Raw genomic sequence first — 24,441 nt, 5'->3', positions numbered from 1 at the left:
TTTAATGCCCAATTACTACTCCTCCCGCCTTCACCATTTCCAACAAAAATATAAAAGTGCAGAAACTTTTTTAACGTCCCTCGTATATACTGTATATATATATATATATACTGTATACATATATATATATATATGTATATATATATACACACACACACATTTTCTCTTTAAATATAAATGAACTTTTCAGACTGACTTTCCACATTATCCACCAAGTAACCAGTGATAACTGTTTGCTTCTTGTTGTTATCAAAAGAGGAAACTGGTGAGGCTTATCCCATGTTTGTTTCTTTTGCTTTTCTTCTCTTTGCCATGTCTCCTTAAGGCTGAAGTTGATTTACTGTAAGCAGTTCCTCATAAACATACCAACCTGGCCCACTGAGTGTCAGTCTAGTATTGTCAGGCTGAACTCTTGAATGTCTTCATGTAGAGGAGAGTTGTCTTTGTTCCCCTGTGGCTGTGTGTACACAAGCAGTTAATGTTGCAATGTCCTTTTTTTTTTCTCACACTTTGCTTTTCATTGATACCCTTAGTTTACAATGAGGTTTGTTTTTTATTTTAGTAGAAGACTTCCTGCTGCATGATGTTGCCACACACCTTTCAGTAGCTCCTTCTCATATAGGTAAAATCTTGTTTTTTGGTAGCCTGGGTTATGAAACACAGCAAATGTGCAAAGTGGCAGGACTGCAATGCTGGAGGGTCATTGCTCCTTTGCGAATGAGAGGCGCTGACGTCAATGCTGAAAGAAAACATCACCGGCATATATATTTTTTTAATTCAGTGCTTCCTCTAAACACATACCAACAGTTTAGACAAAACAGAATATAAATTGTCTAATCAGAGGACGAACCAGAAGATGTTTCACTTCTAATTTAGATGCCAAGTCAGGATTCTGGATATGCCAAGAAACTATACAAGGCATAATTTTTCTTGGAGTAGATTTTCGTAGCAACAACAATAGCTGCTTGATCAAAGGTCTTTTTATTTGCATACTAAAGCAACCCAGTGATTGTGGGACAACAGGGGTCACTAGTCCTTATGTTTATGTGTTAAGTTCATAAATCCTTGGATTACAAGTCCCTGGTTTATCTTCTGAGTTTTTTCTGAGCCCTTTTTTTGGGATAATCTCTTGATCTACATCAGGTCCAGAATCTCCACCAGGGTTACTAGATTGGTACACTAATTACAGTCAATGTTGTTACAGGATCTACTGTTATTTTTATGTGGTGGCCATTCTGTGGAGTTGTTGTTGTTTACGTTGCTGCTAGAAATGTAACCTGGCATGATTACAAAGATGTAGATACCAGCAAACACCAGCATCACTGCAACAAGGGAGAAAATAAAAATGGCTAAACAATAACACCAGTTTGATCTCAGCACCCTGATTGTCCTGCTTCTGACCTGAGAAGGTGGCCGGCCAACATCAAGTGAGAGGCTGACACTGTTGACCTTAACAGGTTTAATAAATGAAGCTGGGTCCACCTTCCTCTTTACCCATAGCCGTCCTTTTTTTCGGTTGAAGCGAACTGACATAGCATCCTGCATATCTGAAGGCAGCTGCCTGAAGATTTCCTGGTTGTTCTGTAGAGTCGGTAGGCCATTTGCTCCTGGTAGCTGGGTTTCTAAGCGACATACAGGACAAACCAAAGTAGTGCCTTTTTCATGAGATACGTTGATTCGAGCTAGGCATTCCAGGCAGAAAGTGTGATTGCAGGTTAAAACCTTCGGAGCTTTGAAGACATTATCATAGGAACAGAAGCAGATGACGCATTCCGTGTCAGAGGTATCCCAAGAGCTTTCAGTGTTCCCATCGACGGGTTTATTGGCACACTTTTCATCATCCGTATAGCTTAATTCTTTGGAGGAGAGCTCTTCAACCCGTGCATCCGTACAGCTTAATTCTTTGGAGGAGAGCTCTTCAACCGGTGTACCACAGTTTTCTTCCTCATTTCCTCTCCCATATTCCACCTTCTCCTCCTCCTCCTTCTCCTCCTGCTGCTTCTCTGGTGTTGTCATAATGCAACCTGGAAGCTCTTCTGCTGACTGCATGGGGATCTATATTAACAGGACCCCGTGATCTAGTGAAAGGAAAGACAGAGAAAACTGATGAACCATAATATCATGGCTGGTAAAATGATCTTAATTTCATTCAGTTGTTGGCAAGTTAAACTTTTAGATCCCTGACCCAAACTCCCTCAAAAAGTAAAGGAAGAAAAACAAGATATGGGTGAAAGAAACTTATAGGAAAACACATTGCTAATATTATTTTCAAATTTGTGACATTATGTGGCTTTAACTCACTGACTAAAAATAGAGCAGCTTTCTGTCATTCATACCAGTATTGTTTTACAAATCAGCTATTTCTTCCATAAAATATAGCAGGAACAAGATCATTCAAAGTAATGTTATTATATGTAGTAATGTGTGTGAATATAGAAAATCTCTGTCTTCTTCTGACAACTTAACTAGCAGGTTATAATCAAAAGGACAAAATTAATAATCAGTAGTCTTGCTTGCTTTGCATTTATCTATATGTATAAATTACGTTTACCTTTGGTGTATTTATGGGTCTACATCCAGCTACCCCAGATACACCAGCCCACCCCACACCACCTTTTGTCGTGGTCATCAATTGGGAATATTCTGTAAATATAAGGAATTTATCAAAGTGCATTTCCAATACAAAGTTTTTTTTTCTATTGATACTGGCAAAACAAATGTGAGGGAGGATGGTTTGGTTGGTTTGGGGAGCACTTCAGTCCTACTCACACTAGTTATGTCTGTTTTCTTTTATAGTTGTTAAGAGATGTGTATGACTGAGTACCAGTCAAGGCCAAAGTACCATTTCTGGCAGCACAGAACAGGAGCCAACCATGAATGAACATGCAAGACCATTACAGAGTACACACACTCCTTCAATCATACAGGGCCAGTTTATGATCGTCAGTCAACCAAAAATGAATGGATGTCTTAAGGAGGTGGGAGGAAACGGCTCACATTAACACGAGAATAATTTGTAAGCTCCCCCCAAACAGTGACTGGGCTGGGATTTAACCCCTAATACTTAGATTTGAAAAGCCGCAGACCTGACTGCTGTACCACATTGCCCGTTTGTAAGTTTATACTGAATTCAGTTTCATTTATCAGAATTTGCAGGTCGTGGGGTTGATGGCTTTGTTGAGTATGTGCCACATGACAAGCTGGTACTCCATCCAAGGCTTGCTCCTGTCTTCTGAGGTAAGCTCTGACTCAAAGCATCCATGCTAGCTGCTGTGACTCATGCTGTATGTAGATGGCTACTCTGCTATATCTTGCTTCATTCTAAATAATATTTTTCATATCATATACTTAACAACAGACAAATAATAAGTACTTGTTTTTGTATGCCCAAAGAAAAGAAGAGCCCTAAGCACTAGTTTATGACAGTCTTTTGTCTACCGTATTACATCATTGTGTAAAATGTGCATTTTCCAACTAAAAAGTAATGTGTTCTTAGTATACAGAGAAAATAATTCATATATTAATTTTAAGTAGAATTGACAACTGCAATATGTTATTCACAGACTGCCTATATCACTGTAGCTTTCAATTAACTCAAAATTCTGCTGAAAGATTCATTGCTAGAATCAGCACTACAGTCACGTAACTGCTGTTCTTAAGTCTTTACAGTGGCTTCCAGGTAAGTGTAAGGATGATCAAAAAATCCTTCTTCTTTCATTTAAGGCTTTAAGTGCCTTGAGCATATTTACCCAACACAGCTTATTAAGGCATCCATTCTAGAGCATACACTATGATCTCAAGATTCTGGTCTTCTGAATAGAACTAGGATAGACTAGAATCTAGATCTTTAGCTGCAGGACGCCAAAGCTGTACCACAATTTACCTACTTGTGTATGAGATGCCTCATTAGTCTCAACATTTAAATCTAGGCTGAAAACTCAATGCATCCCATCATTAGGGTTACTGATTGTTTTCTCAATAATTACTAACTCAATATCTTAGCAATCAATATGAAGTGTTACTAACCAACATCGATTCTGTTTCACCTTTTAGTATTCACTTATTGCACTTAGTGCCACTACCTCATTGCCAAGGTAAGTGACAAAAGAGATACTGGAAGACTTGGAAAAGTAAAGATTAAAATATTTTATAATGCCTTGTATTACCTTGCCCATTACATACTGTACTTGAGATATGTTGGAATTCACAGAAGGGGGTGGATGGCCAGTTGGCCGGGGTCATCAGAACTTTGACTTAGTCTGTTATAACTGATCATGGACTTTCCCAAATGTTTATTTTTTCCATGAGTGCTGTTTTTTGTTGCCCCGGTATCAACTGGCTATTTTTAATTCAACTTAATTCATTTTTATATAGCTCACTTTACCGATCAGAGGCTAAAGGCACTGTAGCAAGTTAGAGAGAAATATAAATGATATAATATATAACTGTAGCAAACCATTTAAATACATATTTTATAAGACATTTTAATTCCTGCGGTGGGCTGGCGCCCTGCCCGGGATTTGTTTCCTGCTTTGCGCCCTGTGTTAGCTGGGATTGGCTCCAGCAGACCCTTGTGACCCTGTAGTTATGATATATAGCGGGTTGGATAATGGATGGATGGATGGATTTTAATCCCATACTGACCCAGCAGCATCACACACACAAAATCTATCACATTTTACCAGGTCAAAAAGAATGGTGGGATTTTTATTATACAGTATATGGATATTTAAACGTAAAACACTGATTTTTCCGTATCTGAATATGTGAAATCTCCTTTTTCTGTAAAATGCCACATTATGCCTTTGTTTTTACAACTACCTTCCCATGAGCAAAGTTTGTGTTGCTGTGATTACTGATGAGGTTTATTTGTTTTACATGTTCATCCCCAGTGAGTGAAATAAAAAAGGATTCTTGCATATAATAATGTGTAAACTCTATAAAGTCATACATAACAATCATCACAAAGTGTCACATGTTTTTCATGTCAAAATGTTAAGTTATGGTAACTACTGTTGTTTGCTGGATTTGCAAATTGCTTTTCAGAACAGCTAAAATGCTGGTTTTGTTTCCTACTGCATGTTAAATTTCAATCACTGATAGACAGCTTCTAAGATATACAGGTATATGTCATTATTACTTTGTTTTATATTATTAAGCATCATTATTTAATCAGATTCCTAGATAATGCTTGTGTAAGATAAGTCTTGGCTGCTGTGGGCCAAGGCAATTTTTGAATTATATTCAGGATAGGAACAAATCCCAAATGGGAAGCCAATTAATTAAAATTTTACACTGTTCAAAGTTGTGGATTGAGACCAAGGAGAAGGTGTCAACTTGATCTGAAGGATGGATTCTGATTGCTGATTTAGCATCTGTTTTAGGTGGAGTAGAAGAATCAAGTGGCCATATGTCATATATGTTAACAGCAAGACCCGAATAGAGAGACTAGAGACTGAACACCAGGAAAGGCATAAAGCACAATCAAGATGGCAACTTTAGATGATAGGATCTGCTTTCCCCAAGCATAACAAGGAAAGCTGCTGAAAAAATCATTATGAGGCATAATTACCTGCATGAACTCACAATTTAATGAATTTAAAACTTGTCTCTTTCTATAGTACAGAAGCCTACTGGAGTGGATATTAAAGAGAATATTTTGGAATGAAGACAGGAGACAAAAATATTTACCTTGAATGTTCACAAAATGGTAGTTACACTTTTTATACCTGCATTGAAGATTCTTTTCTACAGAGTGCTTGCCTGAATATTTGCTCAGTGTTGTATACAGTATGGCTTGCATTTGTATACAAAAGACACATCCTTGCCCAAAATAAGGAGTTTTTTTATTCACCATGCCCTCACCTCATTGTACAATTCAGCCACTCTAACCAGGTACCACCCCACACTGGTGCCACATAGCATAGTGTTTCGTCTTGGTAAAGTCCTATATAACTCTGCTTTCTCCTTTTGTACTCTTGATTGTGAAGACTTGATCAGAATGCCTCATATCCCATAAACTTACCACTCTTTATAAGGTATTGTACTTTATAACTTCTCCCCACCTTCCCTTCTACATCGGTAACTTCAGGCTATCACTCAGAGTAAAACGACAAGCATTAGTTAGCTTACAACTTTAAATAGTATATTATTGATATTCATAAAATAATAATGAAGCAAAGTACATGTTAATATTGGCAATCATACAACCTGATAAATGCTAGATGTGTAGTTTCAGGTGGCACACAGACTTGTAGTTAATTAAATGTCTCTGGTCAAGACATTATTTCTAGTCATCTTTCTGCAGGACAGGCCGCATGCCTGTCTCAAAATGGCTGCCAAGTGGTGCTCTTCCTTGTGGTATTCTCTTCATGGCCATGGTGTGTGAGAATGAGAGGGAGTGGTAAAGCAACCAGATTTAGACATTCTCTGTCCAAATTCTCATGCCAATAGGGTATTGTGGTACAGAATGGCTTCCGATTCAAAACCAATCCCAAACAGTCATACTTCAGACCAATGGGTGCATGGACTGCAATTTCACACCTGCTCTCAAGTAGTGGATACCATTTGTTTAACTGAAGCTTGCCAGCTACTCTATGTAGTTTTATGGCCTTCTGGGGTAGGAGGGGGGATGTCTCGTAGGCTCTAAGTCCAAACACCGCAAACTTGCTAAGCTGGTCTGATGCACGTCCCCAACCCTGACATAAATTTCTCATCCTAAGTCAGTCCTAAAGTCTTGGGTGTTAGTTAGACATGAAAGCATTGCTGTTCTCATTAATGAAATAAAAGTCAGAAGTTAGTACTGCTACCTTATGGACCCAGTGTTCTGGGTTTCAACCCTGATCCTACTCTCTGTTTGTGTTGTACATCCACATCCCAGTCATATGTGCTTTGGGTTAATTGGCTGTTCTGAACTGGCCTCACGTGAGTGTCTACACAAGTCGACTGTGTGGAGAAATGGCACTCAATCCAATGTTGGTTCCTACCCACAACTGTGAAGTGAATTACCGTATATACTTGTGGATAAGTTCTCCCGTGGATAAGTCAGGACTTGATTTTACCGTATCATTTCTGGTATTTTCTAATGTCAGTCGTATAAGTCGAATGCAGAAAACTCACGCTATTGGTCCAAGAAATTATGATATGCTAATACCTACCCGAGAGAGTAACTGCCTTTTTTTTCTATGTATTGTGCCTACGTGACCACATGGTAATACCCGAACTATTCCAAAGCAACGTTTGCATTGATTTGTGTTTTTTGTATCTCACACCCTCATACACCTTTATCGTAAGAGCAACCCTTATCTACGACGGAGTGTTCGAACAGAAGAAAATATGAAGCTGGTTTTAAATTAAATGTCATTGAAGCAGAGAAAGAAATTGATAACTGCACTGCTGCAGTAAAATTCGATGCATCTGAGAAACTTGTGCGAGATTGGAGGAGGCAAGAAGAGGCAAGAGTGTCTCATTTTTGAACGGGTGTATAAGTCAGGGTCTGATTTTATGATTGATTTTTCGAGCTCCAAGACCCAACTTATACGTGACTATATATGGTAGGTTTGAGGATTTTGTCTTTCTAGTTGGCAAATAATGTTATCTAATGTATGCTTATATTTGAAAAATTATCAATTTGTAATTTAGCTTTAAATCATTATTCACATTAAAAAGGATCAAAATTTTATCCTTATATTTATTTTGTCAATTTAATTTTATTATATGTATTTCCTTTCATGAATAACTCTTTTGAAATCTCCTAAATATGCCAATTAAAAAGCAGTCAAAGAATTGATCTAATATATGATTTAAAACAACTTATACATACAGTATGTGAATGAACTGATTATAAAAGCCAGCTCTGTTGGTCTATTTGAAATCTTTTGTTATTTTTACTCCTGATTCAATCAAATATGGGATGTAGACCCATAAATACACCAAAGATAAATGTAATGTATAAATCTAGATAAATGCAAAACAAACAAGACTACTAATTATTAATTTTGTCCTTTTGATTATAAACCTGCTAGTTAAGTTGTCAGAAGAAGACAGAGATTTTTCTGTATTCACACATTCACACACATTACTACATATAATTACATTACTTTGAATTATCTTATTCCTGTTATATTTTATGGAAGAAATAGCTGATTTGTAAAACAAATACAAAACAGAAGAAATTGACTCTAATCTAAAGTTAAACTAACAATTGCTAAATAAATAGGAGTGACATTAAACTTTCGTAGTCACAATGAGTCTGCTTTTTTCTTTTTTGTATCGGTAAGGATATGGTTACTGTAAGGTAACTCCTTACAAATATCAATCCATGAATTTTGTTGCATAAAATTTCCTGATAGAGATAAGAATGTCTGGTAACTGGAGAGCAGACAGACAACATACAGGTAGATAGATACGCAGATAGTGTGGACATGCTACTGATAGGCATATAGATAAATATGAGATTAATACAAGGTTCAAAAAGTTTCCCCACTTTTATATTTTCATTGGTGAAGGTGGGAGGAGTAGTAATTGGGCATTAAAAAGTTGGTATGACGCTGAGAAAATTGCATTGCAAACGAAGCTGACTATTTAGAAAAGTCATGTAATTTGTTTTTGAAATTCCTAATAATAGAGTTAAAAAAAAAAAGTGTGTAAACTTTTTGAACGTCCCTCGTGTGAAAACAGCTTACAGTTGCCAATCAACTTAACCTGTAAACCCTTACATTCGATATTCGAATACAAATGATATGCTTTCATTTTGATGATAATCATGTATCATTATGTGTTTTGTGTTTAAGATTCAGTTTGCATATTTATTAAATGCCATTTTGTATGTGAGTTATACTGTGTGAAAGCGTACAGTGCACTAGGCTTAGAATTAATTGAAAGTGAATTTTATAAAAATCCCCCAAAAAAGTTTATTTAATTTTGAAAGGTTACCCAGATAAATCCCATTCAGACACACAGAAATCATGCAAGCTCTACACAGGCACTGCCTGGGCCAGGATTTAAATCCCAAACTCTGAAGCTCTGAGGCAGCAATGACAATCATTATGCTATATTTGCATTCATTTATCATTTAATTCTTATTATATAAAGTACCAATCACACATATGCCCCATTATAAATCACATTACAGTTCAAGTACGATTACAATGCAGTATTAAACTGAAACCCCAATGAATATATAAAACATAAGCTGTAGTACAAGTTAAAGTATGGCAGACACTAGGATGCTCTTGAAGATATGATTATGAAACTGTGGTCCCAGTTATGTGAACAGGAGGGATATACTGTAAATACTTCAGTAAATTTTGTAATGACGTTGAACCCATTAATTGCTGAACTAATCTCAACAATGACAGGGCACAGTAATGTATTGCTTTCCAGGTATACTGCTTTCCATCCTAAACACATTTTCCTCACCCTTCTTATTGTTCTTTGAAATACTTTAGTAATACAATCTGTTAAAGATTCTTGTAATTCATACACAACTGTCCATTTTGTTCTCCAAGGTTTTAAAATCATGTTGTCCTCACATTGCAGTTTCATGAATGCTTCCTTTCTAAGACAGGTTTGTAAATATTCCATCTACCTCATCTATTTCCAAATCCGTTAATCCAATTTAAGATTGTAGGCATTGGCTCCAATTCCAGTAAAACTGGGCACAAGGAATGAACCGGCCCTCAAGAGGTGTAATTAATCACCAAGGACACCACTGCTCATAGCCACTCTTAGCCATGCAGGGCCAGTTTAGAATCACCAGTTAACCTAACATGCACATCTTCGGCCTGTGAGTATTTAGAGAAAAACCAACAAGGTAAGGTTAAAATGCAGGTCTTTGGAGCTGTGAAACACCAGTGCTAGCCATTATGCCACCATGGCACCTGTTTTTTTTTATTAAAAATTTTAGAATAGTTGTGTTGAGATTGTATATGTACACATAAGGAGTTTGTCTCTTCACAACAAATCCAATAGACCCACAGAAATAGATAAAGCATTCATTTTTTGATTCTAGACAGCATGTCAGATATGACTAATGTCTTGGTGAAGAGGAATACATGGACATGTATAGCATTGAATATTTCATAGTAATTTCTAGTTTATTTAATATGTAAGTATTAGACTTTTTTTTTTATTTCTGCAATTGAATGGGTGTAGTACAGAAGAAATTGCTAATGTCTTGACTCTATGAGACTGGCCCAGTCACTGTCTGTGTAGAGATTGTATGTCCTCCCTGTGCCTGTTTGGCCTTTACTCCAGCTACTCCAGCTTTCCTCTGACATCTTAAAGATATATTTTCCACAAAATCAACTGCTTTAGGCTGAAACTGTGCAAAAGTGCCAGAGTGTGCCTTACAATGAATCAATGCCCCATCCAGCGTTAGTTCCTGCCAGTGTAGTCTAGCAGCTAAATCACAGACAATATAATATACACTCCTCTGACACACTGAGAGTCCTTGAGAAAGTTTTATAAAAAGTAGCCTAAGGAAAATATCAAAACAATTGTAATCTATGTTTTTGTTTTTCATCTTGCTTTGGACATACAGTAAGTGTGAAGTAGTCATATCAAAGAATACAACATACTTAAAGAAAAATAAATGAACACATGTCTAGGCTAACACAATGGCACTAAAAAGGTACATTGGTACGTAATAAAGTTAGTGGTACTTAAACCTTTTCCTTTTGATTTTTTATGAATGATTGGGTTAAAAATGCAACTAATACAATTGTTTACAGTTTTAGATGATTTACCAAAATTGGATTGCTTTTTAGTCTGTAAAATTTGGACAGAAAGACCTGCAACAAACAAATTGCTGAAAATATCACAATTCCATTTTCTTCCAGATACTAATAAACAAATATCACCAAACAAATTCATCCATTGCCCAAGGTCACTCTTTTAAATAATGTATCTTTCTCATCATGTAAGCAATCCAGTTAAAGGGTTTGATGAGTTTAGAAAACAGTCAAGGCTGTTTTTCACCTATTTATAGTCACAGTGAACCTTTCAGTTTCTAAATCTTAGAGGCACACCACAGCTGAATTAAAAAATAATTATAAAGGGTACTGAGGAAAAGATCATTCACACCTATTGGGAAAGTGTTACAAAGCCAATATCTGTTGGGAAAAGGTTACAAAGCCAAAAACCTATTGGGAAATGGTTATAAAGCCATTTTTGAAGCACCATATTGCTAACCAAATTACAGTCAGGGACATCCTGAAATAAGAAAAATGAGGAATAACAGTGAATCTTCATAAAAGTGTCTGTTTTCCAGAATTGCAATCATCAGGGGGATCACAAAGAATGTATAGACAAAATCTATGATTCGCCAGGGGTCTATAGAGGTTAGAGCACGCACTGATAGAGCGTATTGCCACACCACATGACAAACCAACTCAGGATCCCAGATTGGGACCCAAGTGCAGCCATGCAATGGGTGACACCTCAGCACCACACTAGTTCAGATGATTTTGTTATGGTGGCTGGAGTGCCAATTCTGCCACCAACCCCCAAGTTTTTCCTTGCAGGTTGGAGGGCCTACATGCAGGCCTGGATGCAAATTAACGTCATACCCAGGACGGAGCAATTGCAGGTTAAAGGCATTGCAATGGCCTAGATTTACCTTTGGTATTTGCAGGTTTCAAATCGGCAACCTTCCAATTGCCAGTGCAAATCCCTAACCTCAGAGCCACCACTCCGCCTGCATAGGCATCTATAGCATCAGAAAAAAACACTCTACAAGGTGAACTCTTAGAAGAGCAGCAAGGTGGGTAATGTCACTCACTCAGCAGACCATTGATTCTGGTCTCAGGTTTGCTGAAACACCCCAGGACAATTCTCTAGATGTGTGGAGGAACACTCAATTGAAAAAATAGTCAAAAAATTGGGGCCTACTTTAAGTTCAGTCCTTTGTAACTTCTCACAAAATTCCACAACAGAATATTTATACCATGTGACAAGATATGGCAGTAGAATTGCCATTTTGCAGGATGTTTTGGCATTTCATGACCAGAACAGTCTGTTACTATCATTAGCAGACACATACAATTTAAACTGTAACAGAGAATTCTGCAGTTAATGGTCATTTGCTTATGATCTGACGATGACTTCAAATATGCAAGAACGTCTACACAGAAGCAACACTAATATACCCTTTTTTGGTTGCATTAACACTACGAAAGTTAAAATAATTCTGCCACTCTGCTGTGTATAAAAATGGTGGAAGAAAAAAGTTTTGGAATGCTGATGTCAAACTTTGGAAATTAAGTGATGATACCTGAAATAATCTGTTCATGCTAGAAAATTCTAATTTGTCAATTCCTCAATTGCTAGAAATACCTAAAATGTTTAATCTTTCAAATCCACTGACTATAAAAGGATTGGCAAATATTATTCTATAATGATATGAGAAAATGATTTACAATTACAGGAACTGCCTGCATACTCTCACCACGTGAGGCTGGGCATTGTCATGTACAAGGAGGAACCCGGGACCCACTGCACCAGCATAGGGTCTGACAAGGGGTCCAAGGATTTCATACCTAATGGCAGTCAAGGTGCCGTTGTCTAGCCTGTAGAGGTCTGTGTGTCCCTCCATGGATATGCCTCCCCAGACCATCACTGACCCACCACCAAACCGGTCATGCTGAACAGTGTTACAGGCAACATAACGTTCTCCACGGCTTCTCCAGACCCTTTCACGTCTGTCACATGTGCTCAGGGTGAAGCTACTCTCATCTGTGAAAAGCACAGGGCGCCAGTGGTGGACCTGTCAATTTCTGGTATTCTGTGGCAAATGCCAATCGAGCTCCACGGTGCGGGGCAGTGAGCACAGGGCCCACTAGAGGACATTGGGCCCTCAGGCCACCCTAATGAAGTCTGTTTCTGATTGTTTGGTCAGAGACATTCACACCAGTGGCCTGCTGGAGGTCATTTTGTAGGGCTCTAGCAGTGCTCATTCCGTTCCTCCTTGCCCAAAAGAGCAGATAGCGGTCCTGCTGATGAGTTAAGGACCTTCTATGGCCCTCTCCAGCTCTCCTAGAGTAACTGCCTGTCTCCTGGAATCTCCTTCATCCCCTTGAGACTGTGCTGGGAGACACAGCAAACCTTCTGGCAATGACAAGTATTGATGTGCCATCCTGGAGAATTTGTTCTACCTGTGCATCCTCTGTAGGGTCCAGGTATCGCCTCATGATGACACTGACCGTAGTTAAATGCAAAACTAGTGAAAAAACAGAAAAGATGAGATGGGAAAAATTTCAGCGGCATCCACCTGTTAAACTATTCATTCCTGTTTTGGGGGTCGTCTCATTGTTGCCCCCCTAGTGCACATGTTATTAATTTCATTAACACCAAAGCAGCTGAAACTGATTAACAACCCCCTCTGCTACTTAACTGACGAGCTCAACAGCCCAGAAGTTTCACTGACTTGATGCTATACTCTAATTCAAAAGTCTTCCTTTAATTTTTTTGAGCAGTATATTTTGTTGTGAAGTCTCACTGTTACAGCAGACCATTTAAAAAATAGGAAAGTAAAGTATATTAGTAAGGAAAAACTAAATAGACTCAATTCTTATGTTTCTAAAAAATGGTTCCAATGCTTGTGGGGTTAATATGTCAGCAGGAAGTACTCAGTTTAAATTAAACAGACAATATTGTGTTTTTGATATGTTGTGCAGTAACAATTATAAAGGCAGCAGGAATGCAGAAAAATATAAAGTGCTAAATGGAGTATAAGTCATGAGATTCAAGACAGGGCTAGCTAGCTCAGAGAGGTTTGGGGTTTTATAGCCTTATACTTTCCAAGTGACCAACTAGCCACCTTATTGGAGAAAAAGCATAACAAGGCAGAAAACTGAAATGTTGGCACTTCAGATGGTCTCAATTAACATACAAGAAAAAACAGAACTGCAAACTAAAAAGAGCATTTCACGTGAACTATAGCAATCCCAATAAATGTTGTTTTCACCTCATGATTAAAACAAACCTAATAGGATTAAAATGACAAAAGCCTTTTCTGGAAGGACTAGGCGCAAGAAAAGAAAAAGCCGTGGAGATTTTCCACTCACGTACACACCTACAGTCACAGAGGACCAGTCTGGAATCAGCCACTCACGTTACATGTACAGTACATGTGGTCCGACTGCCTGGAAGTGAACCTGCACAGACAAGGGGAGGAAGTGCACACTCCATGCAGGCACAGGATTTGAACTGAGGATAAGGAAAGCCACTTCACCAACCACTGCATTACTCCTCCATTTACAAATGTAACTTGCAAAGATTACTAAAAAAAGTATGTATATATTTAATCCCATTAATGATGTTAATAGCCTGAAAGATGTCTGTATGATTAGCATAATCCAGTTCTCAAAGATTAATTTTAAATAAACAAATGAAGTGTGCTAACGGGGCAGTGGTTAGTTCTGCTTCCTCACAGCATTCAGTTTCCAGCCTGGCGCTGACTGTGTGCAGTCTGCACATTTTTCTTCTTTTCTCTAATTACTCCAGTTTTATCCCATGTCCCATAGACTGGTACCTCTGAACTGGTCTTTATGAGTGAGTGTGCATGTACTGTAAGTGTGCGCTGTAATAGACTGATGTCCCACTCAGAGCTGCATTACCTTCAATGCTGTTGGGATATGCTTCCGTTTTCAGCAGTCTGCAGGGACTATATCTTGAAAGTCATTGATGTGAGAGGAGAATCCACCAGACCCATTTAGAAACTGGTTTAAAGAAGAGAGGAGCAATTAGGTGGTCTCAGGAAGCTTAGAGTTTTGGGCCATTGGGGCGGAGACAAACACTGCTGACTAGACAGGCAAATGCCAGCTTGCTGTTATGTTGTTTTTCAGCTTTGTGAACAGTGAGAATGAATCATCTGGCATTTTTCTGCTGTGTTTGAAATTTCCTAGATCTTCATTTTTTGATGTGTACAACTGCACGTTATCCTTCTGTGAATTGCTGTTACCTGCATCTTTAATTTGTATAAAATTTTGCTGCATGCTAGTGAGTCAGGGGCTGTTCTCATCAAACTCCAACACTTACTACAAGAAATGAAGCTTGGTATTTCACAGTAGAAGGGGACATGAGGCAAGTCATTTATTTCTAATTTGAGTGCAGCATGTTAAAACCAAAAAGAAAAATGTCACAGTAGAGTTTGATTACAAACATTACAGAATGCTAACATTTTTAACGTATTCTGAGGAACTTGTCAGTTTATCAACTTCCATTTTTTTTTAACTATCCTATTTTATGCTTCCCCAAACTGGCTGTTTATTTAATATGATACAGTAAATCTTTCTCATGGGCATCCACAACCTTCTTTCTGAAGGTCTTTCAGGGCTCTTTTGATTTTAGCTTGATGGCACCGCACAGGTCAATAACAAATAGAAGACAAGAGCCTAGATATCAACAGTTTAAAAAAGACAGCTGCATTCTCCCTAAGGAGGTTCTGATCACTGGCACTTGATCTGAAATACCTAATTCTAATTTTATGGATCTGAAGTGGTGATAAATGTAGGGTACTTTTTTCCACATGACAAGTCAGCATTTTTTAGATTATGAGACGGAATACACCATGTCAGTTTTATATGTCATCTATTCAAGTATATCGTTAGGCACTGTTTACATGAAGATCTAATGTTTGCCTGTTTAAATATGTTGAAAAAATCCACCGTTTCCATGGGGAGTACTTACTTTTTCACATGACTGTATATATCGTTGTACTGCCATTTAATATGAAATGCTTCGCTACTGGATTCAGATTATACTTATTATGAATGGCAGTATATATGGTACTGTTATTTTAAAACTAGCTATCTGGGCAGTAGGTGTTTATTTGTTCAGACAAACACTATATAATATTACAAATAAACATTGATGAAATGTATTGTAGTATTTTGTGGGTCCTCCTTTAGATTGCAAAGCTGACCTGATGCACTTTTGCTTACTGCTGTTTCATTATTTCAAGTAGGCCTGCAGTAAATCCTTCCAAGGTTTCTTGCTGGATTTGTTATAGCTCTTCTTCTGACTTTGTCTGCGTCAGTTTAGTTAATGTTGGGCACTGAGGCTGCTAATCTAATATGATTAGTGTTTCATCTGCAGACTTCCTCTCTTAAGTGTGTCTTAATTTACTTTGCTGTGTGTTTGGGGATTCATATTTGCCAATGGGTCATTTTCCCAAAGGTGGAGCATTATTAGACTTTTTGTCACTGGTTTCTCCTTGCTTTTGGTCTTTTACATGCTTAAATCTTTTTTTCTGCAACAATGTTTCTAATTTACAACCTGACCTATAAGACCATTTCTTGTAAAACTTACTTGCATGGTTCAAGCATGACTCTGCCAGATGTTCAACATAATATTTGGGCCCACAAAACTCCAAACTAGGCCTCACAAATAAAATTAAGCCAAAGATTATAAAAGTAGACCTGGCCCTGAAACACAAATAAAATTGTGCTGCCCTATACCTGTAAAAAATCCAGCCCAAAAATTCCAAAATGTAAGAGGGGAAACCATAAAACCCCTCGGCCAAGGAACATAACTATTTCTTAATAATATTACAATATATTTAAATAACGGTGTTCAACAAACAAAAAAGATGAAGAAAAAACTCGACTAAGAGTTTACAAAAGGTTACCGCCTAAGAGGTATCTCAATATTAAAAAAAATCTGAAACTCAAAAACATCAACAGTAATAAGAAAACTGAAAGAAATGATAACAGAAACAAAAAGAATCAATGAAAGGTGAGTCAAACAGCATTAAGAGGAGCTAACGCCTCAACACTCAGGCTTTTACGTAATGTATGCCCTTATGACAGACAGCAGCATGGGGTCAAAATACAAAGAGCAGGAAACGTCACAGAATGAAAAAAACAAACACAGATGACTTATGATAAATATGAAAAAAATGCATTAAAAATAAAATGCAAACACATTCAGTAGCATAAATGGCAAAAAGAACTCATAAAAATTCCACCTAAATTAAGAAAGAGAAAGAAAAAAAACTAAAACCAAGGAAGAAGCCCAAAAACACTTCATTGGACTTCCTTCTGTCTTCTAAGAAAGCGGCCTTTCAGTACTTTTCAGCTTGTTCACAGTTTTCCTGTTTCTTTACAAAAACTTGAACCACAACTTGAAAGCCCGGTTTGCTGTCCTATTCCTCACAGACCATTGCCTTGTTGATACTAAACTGTGATTTATGTCTGTCAAACGTTTCTAAATCTCTCTTTGTGGTAACCAGTCTCACAAGATATCAATGCATTTGTGAACAACACAACAGATACTTGTTACTTTTGGTATTGTATTAATGTTTATTTGTCTGCGGTGGGCTGGCGCCCTGCCCAGGGTCTGTTTCCTGCCTTGCACCCTGTGCTGGCTGGGATTGGCTCCAGGAGACCCCCGTGACCCTGTAGTTAGGATATAGCGGGTTGGATAATGGATGGATGGATGTTTATTTGTATTTATTCTAATGTTATATAGTGTTTTTCCATGGATATAAACATTTACTTTACAGATAGCCAGTTTTGAGAACAACTCTCTTGGGAGAGGATCTTGATGACTGAGGATGTAAAATTACACATCTAGAAATTACAGAATATGACATATTATGCAACTCCTTCACATATTTCAGTAACACTTTAGATTAGGTACTGCAAAAATCTATTATTCATTTACCATTATGTAACAAGACCTTAACAGAGGCTTTTTCTGGTCTTCATAACACTTATAAAACATCAATAGATAGGCTAATCATCTCTGTGCAGTGTGGCATAATGGCAACATTGTTAATATAAAGGATTCACTGGTCTTATACTAAATATGTAATAGCAAAAGAAATGTGTCTCAGTTAAGCCACCTCAGACCACTCCAAAGTGAAGTTCTGTTAGTAGGTCACACTGCAGAGTTGAATAAACACTTTACTGATACTTTGTGTTATGAAGACCCAAAGAAGTGTTTGTTAAGGTAATGTTACATAATAGTAAACACGTCAAAGATGCATTTTTGCAGTAGTTAAACTAAAGTGTTACCCCTATTTCCAGCACAATTTTATTTATTACAAGTATTGTGAGTATTGACATTTACAAAAGATCATCCTGTGTTTGGAATTGCAATGTGTTATGTGTTTATTTAACATTCCTTTTTGTACTGTAGTGGTTCAATTACTTCAGGCAGGTTAAACATTGCCCTCTCTGAAAAAGAAAAAGAAAGAAAGAAAGAGAATATTTTGTTTATTATTATTATTATTGTTCTCTCTGAAAGAAAGAAAGAAAGAAAGAATATTTTGTTTATTATTATTATTATTGTTCTCTCTGAAAGAAGGAAAGAAAGAAAGGGTTTAGTTTATTATTATTGTTATTATTGCTCTGTCTGAAAGAAAGAAAGAAAGAAAGAAAAAGAAAGAAAGAAAATGTTTACTTTATTATTATGATTATGATTATTGCTCTCTATGAAAGAAAGAAAGAAAAGTTTTAGTTTATTATTATTATTGCTCTCTCTGAAAAAGAAAGAAAGAAAGAAAGAAAGAAAGAAAGAAAATGTTTAGTTTATAGTTATTTTGCAATGATCACATCTGAAAATATTTTTACCTAAACATCACACCAATCTACTGAACAGTTGTAAGTAAAATAAATAAAAAAGTAAAGAAAGTTTCTGCCGATCCTAAAGAAAATTGAATGAGGTGGCTCAGTCGCTTATGTTCACAGGCAGAACAGTTCTAAATGAATACTTTGCCTCAGGTAACTTTGGGGTAAGTCAATTTTTATGTAGATCAGGGTGTTGCACTTTAATCTTATTTTTTAAAAGACTGCACTCTGTTGTACTGGCAACACATCAGACTTTACTTTTAGCCGCATGCATGCCTTTTCATCTGCCTGAGGCAAATCACTTCTACCGGTAGAATAAAAGGAACATTCTGTTATCTTGCCATCAGCCCAGTAACCACCTTAGCTTTCAAAGTTTTTTGTAATCACAGTTCTTGGATGAAAACACATTACATACATTCAAGTGATTAATTTGATTCTCCCAAATCTGAGTTGTCACATTATATTTTAGATTTTAATTTATTTTTTGAGCCTTCCGTAGATGTTTGACTAATCTAAATGTATATGTACAGTAGTCTAAAACGAATGTTCCTAAAGCTATTAACCATTTGCAGTGCCTTATAGAAAGATAGGACAAAATTTAAGGTGATATCCATTTTTTTACATTTTGCCTTACTTTGCTCTTTCCAATCATCAGTGCTACCATTTACTATATATGCAGAAAGCAGTAATGAGCACAGGACGGACATTTTTAAAGAATATATTTCAGTTGTCTAATATTATTATTTTTTTATGATTTTAATATTTCTGTACAGGTGTCTGTAAAGTCAGTCCTGGAGGGTTGCAGTAGCTGTAGGTTTCTGTCCCAACTCAATTTTTCAATGTGAAGTCAATTTTAGCGGCTGAAGCACTTATTGCTCAAGCAACTGTTGTATGCTTCATGTTATGAGTGGACTTACTTTTACTTGCTTATTTTAGTCTTAAACAGCCACCTTCACTGCTTAAATGTTGCTTTTTATTAGCAATAAGATTCAAATGACAAAGGACCCAGCAGCTCTCCATCTAACTTGTTTCCACTTACACCTGTGTGAATTCACTGTGCACTGTTTGTTTTAATATAATACTTTGCAGGAAACTGAAGAGAAAAACACGAAGGACTGAAAGTTACCTGTCCATGTCAGATTACAAATCATTTGGATGATATCCTTGGAAAGGAAAAAAATTACCTGACAAGGCAGAATGCAGACACTGACAAGCCATAAAATTAAATACGATCTGTTATTGGCAGGGATTGGTTTCTAAATAATCAATCGGGTTGGAACAAAAAAGCTGAAACCACTATGGCCCTTCATGATGGACTCTTCAGACCTCTGGTTTAGAGAAATATAACATTATAATGTTAGACTGATGAAGATTCTGCAGATGACCTTCTCTCAATCTACCTAAGCCCACACAGTTTTGCTGCAGGAGAGAGAGCCATAATTAATAATACTTGGGGCAGGTTATGCACTGTGGACACGGGCATTTGCACGTTCTCCCTTTGTTCCCAGTGATTCCAGTTCCCTCTCACCTTTCAAAGATACGCTATCAGGTCAATTGGTGACTCAGAATTGGAGCTGGGTGTGTGTGAGTGTGCCTTTTGATAGACGATATTCAAAAGCATAGTCTGTGTGTTCATTGCAAGCCTCAGATTTGCCTGTGCATGAGGTGGTAAATAAAACTGATATAGTTAAATATAATGAATAACCTGATATTATTTGTGTTTTTTAATAAATCAATATATATAGAGAGACTGTCTAAATAACGTATCTAGATGTTAATAAAATCAATGCATTGATTAGATTTGCACTTTATGCAAGATAAGATATGATAAAGCTTTTTTTAAAATCTAACTTCCAGAAAAGTTAATAATTACATAAGCATATATACAAACTTGCATTGTTATTTTACATTATTACTTATTAACTGTTTTTATGGGACATTGTCCAATATTTCTGTAAGAAAAGTGAGAGTGACCGACTGGTACTGAGGTCTCAGAAGGTTGCAGACTACTCGGTGCATGTTCCAGATTTAAACTACTGGTACTTGTTGATGACTAGCAGGGGTACAAGACGACCACAAGCACTGACCATTAGTAAGAGAAGTGATATGCCGGGGCTCAGTGTGGCCCTATAGCTAAGCACTGCATGTTAAACCATAAAGAAGGTTGATTTAATCCTTGTCCCTGACTTCTTATGGAAGTCACTACCTGCTTGTTGCCCAGAGGGGACTGGGCGGTCTCTTGGTCTGGAATCCCTACAGATTTTATTTTTTCAACAGCCGTCTGGAGTTTTTTTTTGTTTTTTCTGTCCCCCTGGCCATTGGACCTTACTTATTCTATGTTAATTAATGTTGACTTATTGTGTCTTTTATTTTTCTATTATTTATTATGTAAAGCACTTTGAGATACTGTTTGTTTGAAAATGTGCTATGTAAATAAATGTTGTTGTTGTTGTGCCACATTTAAAAAAGATTTTAACAGTCGTGCTATAGAAGAGGAGTGCAGTGGATGACTCTGCCATCACAAGGAACTTGAAGCTCATCCCTGGACATTGTTCTTCTTGGAGTATATGCCTTCTCCCCATACCTGCATGGATTTTCCAATGGGTATTGTAGATTTCCTCCAATATCCCTAAACCTGTGTATGTTATTTAATAGACGATTCTAAATTGGCCCCGCGTTTGTGAGGGAGCCCCGTTAAGGACTTTTTTCCTGCCTTGCACCAAGTGTTGCCAGGATAAGCCCCACACCCGGTGACACTAAACTAGATCATGAAGGTTTTACAATGATATCTTTTACAGTAGACCTGTGCTTTTAAGACCCCCTGATTTCACTATAGAAATGTGCTGTAGAAAAAGCAGATCATTGCATTTGTTAGAGAACAGACTATATTTGTGAGAAATTCGTCAGTTACAGTTGTCTAAAATGTTTCTTGACTCACTACTAAACACTGTACACCCACTGCTCTAAACGCGAGCCCCACACTGAGAATTCAAATCACAAAACCTCTTCCTTAAGCTCAAATCCAAACTGAGTCAACACTCACCAGGCAGCCCTGATCCACTTCTTGCATACATTTCAGCCATGTGACCCGACTGGTTGGAATTGTTTTACTGGATCTTCTCCTAAATCTTCCTACATTTTACATGTGTCCAAGCAAAAATGAGACTGACTCTTCACATACTGTGAACTATCTGCAGATCACTTTTATAAATAATTAAAAATGATAATGAACAATGTTCTTTGCAATTTAATTCATAAGTACATAAGTTCATCATCATAATTAATTCTAGTCATCAAATGCATTCACACTTATGGTCAGTCCCATCACTCTGTTTGCTTGTTATTACAATGAGCACTAAATGTACGTTATGTCCATCCAGCCCGTCTCTGAAAATTCTTTTTCCATTACAAGCTCACAAGGAACTGGGGCATATCCCTGGGACATTGGACAGAACGCCAATACATTGATGGACAAAGTCTTGGTGACGTAAAATGAACTGGAATGCCCTGAACAAACTCACAGGAACACAAGCAGATCAAATTATCTCCCCCAAGACAGGGCTTGACCTGAAACTCAAATCCACTTGCTTGAAGCTGTAAGGCAGTAGCAGCTACCACTGCATAACTGTGAATCGCACTAACTGAACTGATCTTAGTCATTGATATCAAAGGCTAATTAGTGTCTGAAATTATTCAGATGTAGACCATAATGCCTTTACTAGTGAGAATTAAATCAGAGTATTGATCATTACCTTTCTATGCTATTGAATGAAAATATTAGGTCAATTATTAAGGAATACAAATGATATTCAAATAATTATCTTATACGTGATGATTATTATGGAAACTTTTGAAACTGGAATACAATGCTTATTGAGATAAAAGTTTGTTGACTTACAGTCTATCGGTTCAATAATGTTAGATTCAAGTATAAGAGCAACAACAACAACAACAACATTCAAGTATAAAGAATAATCAATCCATCCTCATTTTATTGAGTTCTTTGGATAGCTCATTATGTTTTTCTGTTATTATTTTCATAAGCTGTGAGTGAAATCAAGATAACGATCAGTAACTCGGCTGTTTTATACAATATCTTAGATAGTGCTAGCTGCCAGCACATTTTCACAATTATTTTTTTCTGCTGTGCATCATAATGGCTGAGGGAATGGAATTTAAAGCACAATGTGTTTCCATTGGCGCAAAGACTCTAAAATATTATGTGACTCAGAGGTGGTCACTTCACAGGCCTGTGATCCGATTGTAAAAAATACAATTAGAAAATTGGACCGTGATCTGGTAAATTCCCTTTGGTGAAGGCCTCAGGCATATAAACAAAAATAGTAATAATAATTTTAACACATGGGCCAATAAGGTCTTGCTTTATGAAGTCAGTCAGTCATTACCCAACCAGCTATATCCTAACACAGGGAACGCAGGAACAAAGCCCCGGGCAGGGTGCCAGCCCACCACAGGGCGTGCACACACCCACACACCAAGCACAATTTAGGATCACCAATGCATCTAAGAAGGAGAAAACCAGAGCACCAGGAGGAAACCCACACAGACATGGGGAGAACATGCAAACTCCATGCAGGGAGGACCCAGGAAGCAAACCCAGGTCTCCTTACTGGGAGGCAGCAGTGCTACCACTGCACCACCGTGCCGTCCACTTTTTGAAGTGCCTTTCAATATTGTTTCTTTTATCAGCGTATTTTCCGAACCAAACAGAGAGCAAAATGACAAAATAAATACGCATGTATAAACACTTTATTTTGCTGGAGATCACCCCGGATTAGATCAGTAATCACACCATTAGGACAGCATAGTTGCACAGTGGTCAGCTCGGCTGCCTAACAGACTGACTGTCTTTAGTTTTGAATCTCACACCCAGTTTTTACATGTGTGCAGTTGTGTTGTCAATGTCTATGAGGTTTTTCCAGTTTTTCTCACATATCTCAAAGAGATGCAGGTCTGGATAATCGGTGATTCCAAACTGGCAATTCCTGCCATGTGAGATAGTGGACTTTAAGATGTGCTGTCACCTTCTCTTGTTCCCTCCTTGCCCCCGACACTACCAGGACAGGCTCTGAACCAGATTAAGCGAGTTTATGTATGTTTTTTAATACACCATTGACAATTATCATAAAAAAAACATGATCTGAATTATTGAAACAGAATTATAAACAGATATTTCCATTAAAACAGGGAGGGACTGCAATCTGTCACAAGAGCAAAATGTAATCATTATAGTGGTGAATAGTAAAAAGAAGAAATTAGGAAGGGGTAAGGTAAAACTTATAAAAAAGAAGGCAGTGAGTGAGTGGTAAAACATAAAATAGTTGACTTCAAAGACATGCGCACATCTCTAGGAGTCAATAAGCTAATGAGGTGGAAAATTGTCTATTTGATCTCATCGGGCTGCATCCCATTAGAACAAGGCATCAACCTACTGTTTTTTTTTTTCTTTTTGCATAGCTACAGTTACCATAGGTATCCACATTCCTGATTCACAACACAAACACCTTTACTTTGAGAATCAGAAAATAAAATAAAATAATAAGGCAATAAGTAAAGAAGAATCAAAGTGAAGCACCTGTTAGCCTGGCCACACTGCGCTGTCAAGCCATCGGACCTGGAAACAGCTCCACGGGGCTCTGCTTTATCTGCCCAGCCGCATACTTCACTTGTGTGCCTCCCACTGATCTGGAGTCCTTCAGCTGGAATGAGAACAGGTGTTTTCAGAGTGCTGACTTCCTCAATCCCATGTTGCACTGCAACTGGCCCTGCCTGTTGCACCTGCTAGGTAGACATCAGTCAATCATCGGAGCCGGTCAGAGCAAGCTCTGTGCTCCTTGGTGTGGCT

General features: G+C 37.5%; 1 protein-coding gene across 3 annotated transcripts; it reads right to left on the bottom strand.

The window, feature by feature from the left end:
• Nucleotides 1-107: 107 nt before the first annotated feature.
• LOC120539030 (RING finger protein 225-like) lies at nt 108-24,360 on the bottom strand. 3 transcript variants are annotated; one of them, XM_039768721.1, is made up of 2 exons: nt 24,172-24,324; nt 108-2,078 (listed from the first exon to the last, which is right to left on the bottom strand). In XM_039768721.1, the coding sequence occupies exon 2, from the start codon at nt 2,047-2,049 to the stop codon at nt 1,180-1,182; it is 870 nt and encodes a 289-aa protein (XP_039624655.1). In that variant the 5' UTR covers nt 2,050-2,078; nt 24,172-24,324; the 3' UTR covers nt 108-1,179. The 3 variants fall into 3 exon arrangements, 2 of the variants coding, with proteins under 2 accessions (XP_039624655.1, XP_039624656.1); XM_039768722.1 differs by lacking the exon at nt 24,172-24,324 and adding an exon at nt 14,619-17,341; XR_005635545.1 differs by lacking the exon at nt 108-2,078 and adding an exon at nt 18,028-18,182 and having other exon boundaries at nt 24,172-24,360.
• Nucleotides 24,361-24,441: the final 81 nt, after the last annotated feature.

The sequence above is a fragment of the Polypterus senegalus genome, chromosome 11 (genome assembly GCF_016835505.1).
Source record: "Polypterus senegalus isolate Bchr_013 chromosome 11, ASM1683550v1, whole genome shotgun sequence".
Classification (NCBI taxonomy): Eukaryota; Metazoa; Chordata; class Cladistia; order Polypteriformes; family Polypteridae; genus Polypterus; species Polypterus senegalus.
This window is presented reverse-complemented; position numbering and strand designations above follow the sequence as displayed.